The sequence below is a fragment of the Idiotropiscis lumnitzeri genome, chromosome 1 (assembly GCF_059441095.1).
Source record: "Idiotropiscis lumnitzeri isolate Australia: NSW breed Sydney's pygmy pipehorse chromosome 1, RoL_Ilum_1.0, whole genome shotgun sequence".
NCBI lineage: Eukaryota > Metazoa > Chordata > Actinopteri > Syngnathiformes > Syngnathidae > Idiotropiscis > Idiotropiscis lumnitzeri.
The window spans coordinates 44,906,142-44,909,482 of NC_142391.1; the positions used below are offsets into that span (position 1 = coordinate 44,906,142).

Here is a 3,341-nt window from a genome sequence, read left to right on the forward strand (position 1 = left end):
GGTCTTTGTGAGGATAAGCAGTACAGAGAATGGATGGATGATTAAATTCAGTCCTATTAGAATTGTTTACAACCTGTTCCACTTCAATTTGATTTCGCTCTAAGCTTTGACTTGGCTAGTCCAAAACCTTTTTTTTCTTTTTTCTCACTTTGTGGGCGGCTGGGCTGGCGGACATCCCTGTGGTGACATTTACAGAGCAAACCAATCTGATTCTTTAATTTGATTAGCTTTTAACAGTTTTACTGTGTTCTCTTATCATGTAAATAACACAGACAAACTTTGATATCAAGTTTTTTTTTCTTTCTTTCTTTGTCATCCTGTTCAGGTAGATGACATACATTGCATTGACGCAAGACTTTTTGGTAACATTGGCCGCTTCATTAACCATCTGTGTGAGCCCAACCTATTGGCCGTGAAGGTATTCACCATGCATCAGGATTCGCGGTTCCCGAGGATTGCTTTCTTCTCCAGCAGAACCATTAAAGCTGGTGACCAGATCGGGTCAGTGATATAACAGTCTTTTGAGAACTGGTACCGTGTACATTCTTGAAACAGTACTGAAATAAACAATGTAAAATCTTTGTAATGAATTTTGTGTGGCTTGCTTTTAAAACGGTTAAATTTAACAGATCATCACATTTTTCATGACCTCTCTTTATCAGGTTTGACTACGGTGATCACTACTGGATGGTGAAGAGTAAATACTTGAGCTGCGAGTGTGGTTCACCCAAGTGTCGCTATTATTTTGGAAGATCGACATCGATGACCACATCGTAGAATAGCTGGAGTTTCTCTTCCGCTCTCTTTCTGTATATATGATGCGTACATGTTTGGCATATTGCTGGCAGGATGGCCGAGTGGTCTAAGGCGCCGCGTTCAGGACCCAGTCTCCCCAGGAGGCCTGGGTTCGAATCTCGAATTTCCCCATTGTGGGACTAATAAAGGGCAAAATTAAATTAATTAATTAATTAAATTAATTAATTAATTTGGGCCCAAACTGCCTGTTAAAAGTAATTTTCATACTTTTTCACAAATATATACTGTTGGTCTGCCCACACATGTACATTTTAATTTTACAAATTATTGAGTAGTGTATTAATGGCTTGCTCTTTTTGACTATGCAATGTTAATGTTCCAACAAATGTTTTATTTGGTTTTATGAAAAGTGATAATTTTGGACGTGCTAGGATTCAGCCAAGTGTCAGCGATCGTAATTTTTTTTTCACGTTTTTGTGTATATTTATCTTTTCTGTATAGTTAGACACATGAATTGTCTTACAAACATGCATAGAGTTACAGTATATCTGCAATGTGACACTGTGCATCTTAAAAGTATTCACTTGACTTGTCTTTTTTTTTTAATTTTTTATTTTTGCCAGTTTATTAAAAATAAAACAATAAGAAGTCACATGTACATAAGTATTCACAGCGTTTGCCACAAAGTACAAAATTGAGCCTAGGTGCATCATGTTTCCATTGATCATTCTTGAGAGGTTCCTACAGTTGAATTGAAGTCTGTCTGTGCTAAATTCTGTTGATTGGACATGTTTTGGAAAGGCTCACACCTCTCCCAATAAGATCCTACAGGTGGCAGTGCATGTCAGAGCAGAAACCAAGCATGAAGTCAAAGGAATTGTCTTGAGCCAAAAATCTGGGGAGTGGTACAGGCACAGTTCACTGGTTTTCTGAAGCTGTGCCATGATTGGTTAGAGTTAGCTTACACCAGTGCTTCTCAATTATATCCTGTCACCCCCCCCCTACCAAGAAGAAAACAATTCGCGCCCCACCCTCCACCATTTTTTTTTACATTTCATACAAATGTACATGTTCTTTGCATATTAATGTTACATTGTCAATAAAATATCCCTTAAAAAATATCATTTTGAGGATCTCGAAACTCAGTCCTGTTGTGCAAATATTGATGAGATGATAAATATTCAAAGTCGGGCCTGTGGGGAGATCTGTCTTAAAATTATTCACACAAATGGGTTCACATGTGTGTCTTTGTCTTTCTTCTCTTTGATCTTGTTCTTCTTTTGGAAGCAGATATTAAAAATGGAAAAAATGACCAATTACTTCATTTTCATTTTAAATTAGAAACAACAAAATTTAAATACTTTCTAGTTTGTCTGGAACGACTAGGGAATTCAATATTTTTTTATTTTAAAACGAAAATAGCATATACACGAGACACGAATCAAAATGCGGCTTGTATATTACTTCTGGATTCCCAGAAGTTATCGTCAGCATTTCTCCTACTGACCAGGAGACGGCGATATATACAGTAATGCTCCAACTCTATGGAAGACTGAAAGTGCCAAAATTCCATCCATCTATCCATGATCTGGACCTCACCACGGTCGCGGGGGGGGGGGTGCTGAAGCCTATCCCAGTCATCTTCGGGAAGGAGGCAGGGTACACCATGAACTGGTTGCCAGCCAATCGCAGGGCACACGTAGACAAAAAAAACATCCGCGCTCACACTCATACCTAGGGGCAATTTAAAGTGTCCAATCGACTTACCACGCATGCTTTTTGGAATGTGGGAGGAAACCGGAGTACCCGGAGGAAACCCACGCAGGCATGGGGAGAACATGCAAACTCCACACAGGAAGGCCAGAGCCATAATCGAACCCACGACCGCAGCATGCTAACCAGTCAGGCCAACGTGCCGCCCAGTGCCAAAATTAAATGAATAAATTCCACATGGTATGGTTGATTAAAATTGTCATTGCTAATTAATTGTTCATTCATTAAACATGGAATTAAATTAAATAATAAAAGTGGGGGGCACGGTGGCCCGACTGCTTCGCATGATGGTCTCACAGTGAGAGACCGGCATCCTGTGTGGAGTTTGCATGTTCTCCCCGTGTTGCGTGGGTTTCCTCCGGGTACTCCGGTTTCCTCCCACATTCCAAAAACATGCATGTCAGGCGGATTGGACACTCTAAATTGCCCCTAGGTATGAGTGTGAGCACGGATGGTTGTTTGTCTCTGTTTGCCCTGCAATTGGCTGGCAACCAGTTCCTAGTTCAGAGTGTACCCTGCCTACTTCTCGAAGATAGCTGGGATAGGCTCCAGCACCCCCCCCTCCCGCGACCCTTGTGGGGAGAAGCGGTACAGAAGATGGATGAATAAAAGTGTCATTTTTTTATTCCTAATTAAATGTGGAATTAAACAAATCAATGTCATTTTTTAAATTATTAATGATTAAGAAATTCCCTTCTGTGACGTAGACCTTGAAACCGGAAAAAAAAAATCAGCCGAGCGCCCAAAGGGGGCGTGCCAATTTGTCGTAAATCTCATCGCAAAAGATTCTCAAATCACTCGTCTTTATTTGG

General features: G+C 40.3%; 1 protein-coding gene across 5 annotated transcripts in view; it reads left to right on the plus strand.

Moving 5' to 3' along the window:
- The window catches only part of ehmt1a (euchromatic histone-lysine N-methyltransferase 1a), a 31,524-nt gene extending 29,535 nt beyond the window's left edge, over positions 1–1,989 (plus strand). For all 5 annotated transcript variants that reach the window (XM_088302627.1, XM_088302662.1, XM_088302645.1 and 2 more), the window contains 2 exons: positions 326–501; positions 663–1,989. In XM_088302627.1, coding sequence (XP_088158753.1) covers positions 326–501; positions 663–777 — 291 coding nt within the window. In that variant the 3' untranslated portion in view covers positions 778–1,989. The remainder of the gene's footprint in view (positions 1–325; positions 502–662) is intronic.
- The last annotated feature ends 1,352 nt before the right edge of the window (positions 1,990–3,341 follow it).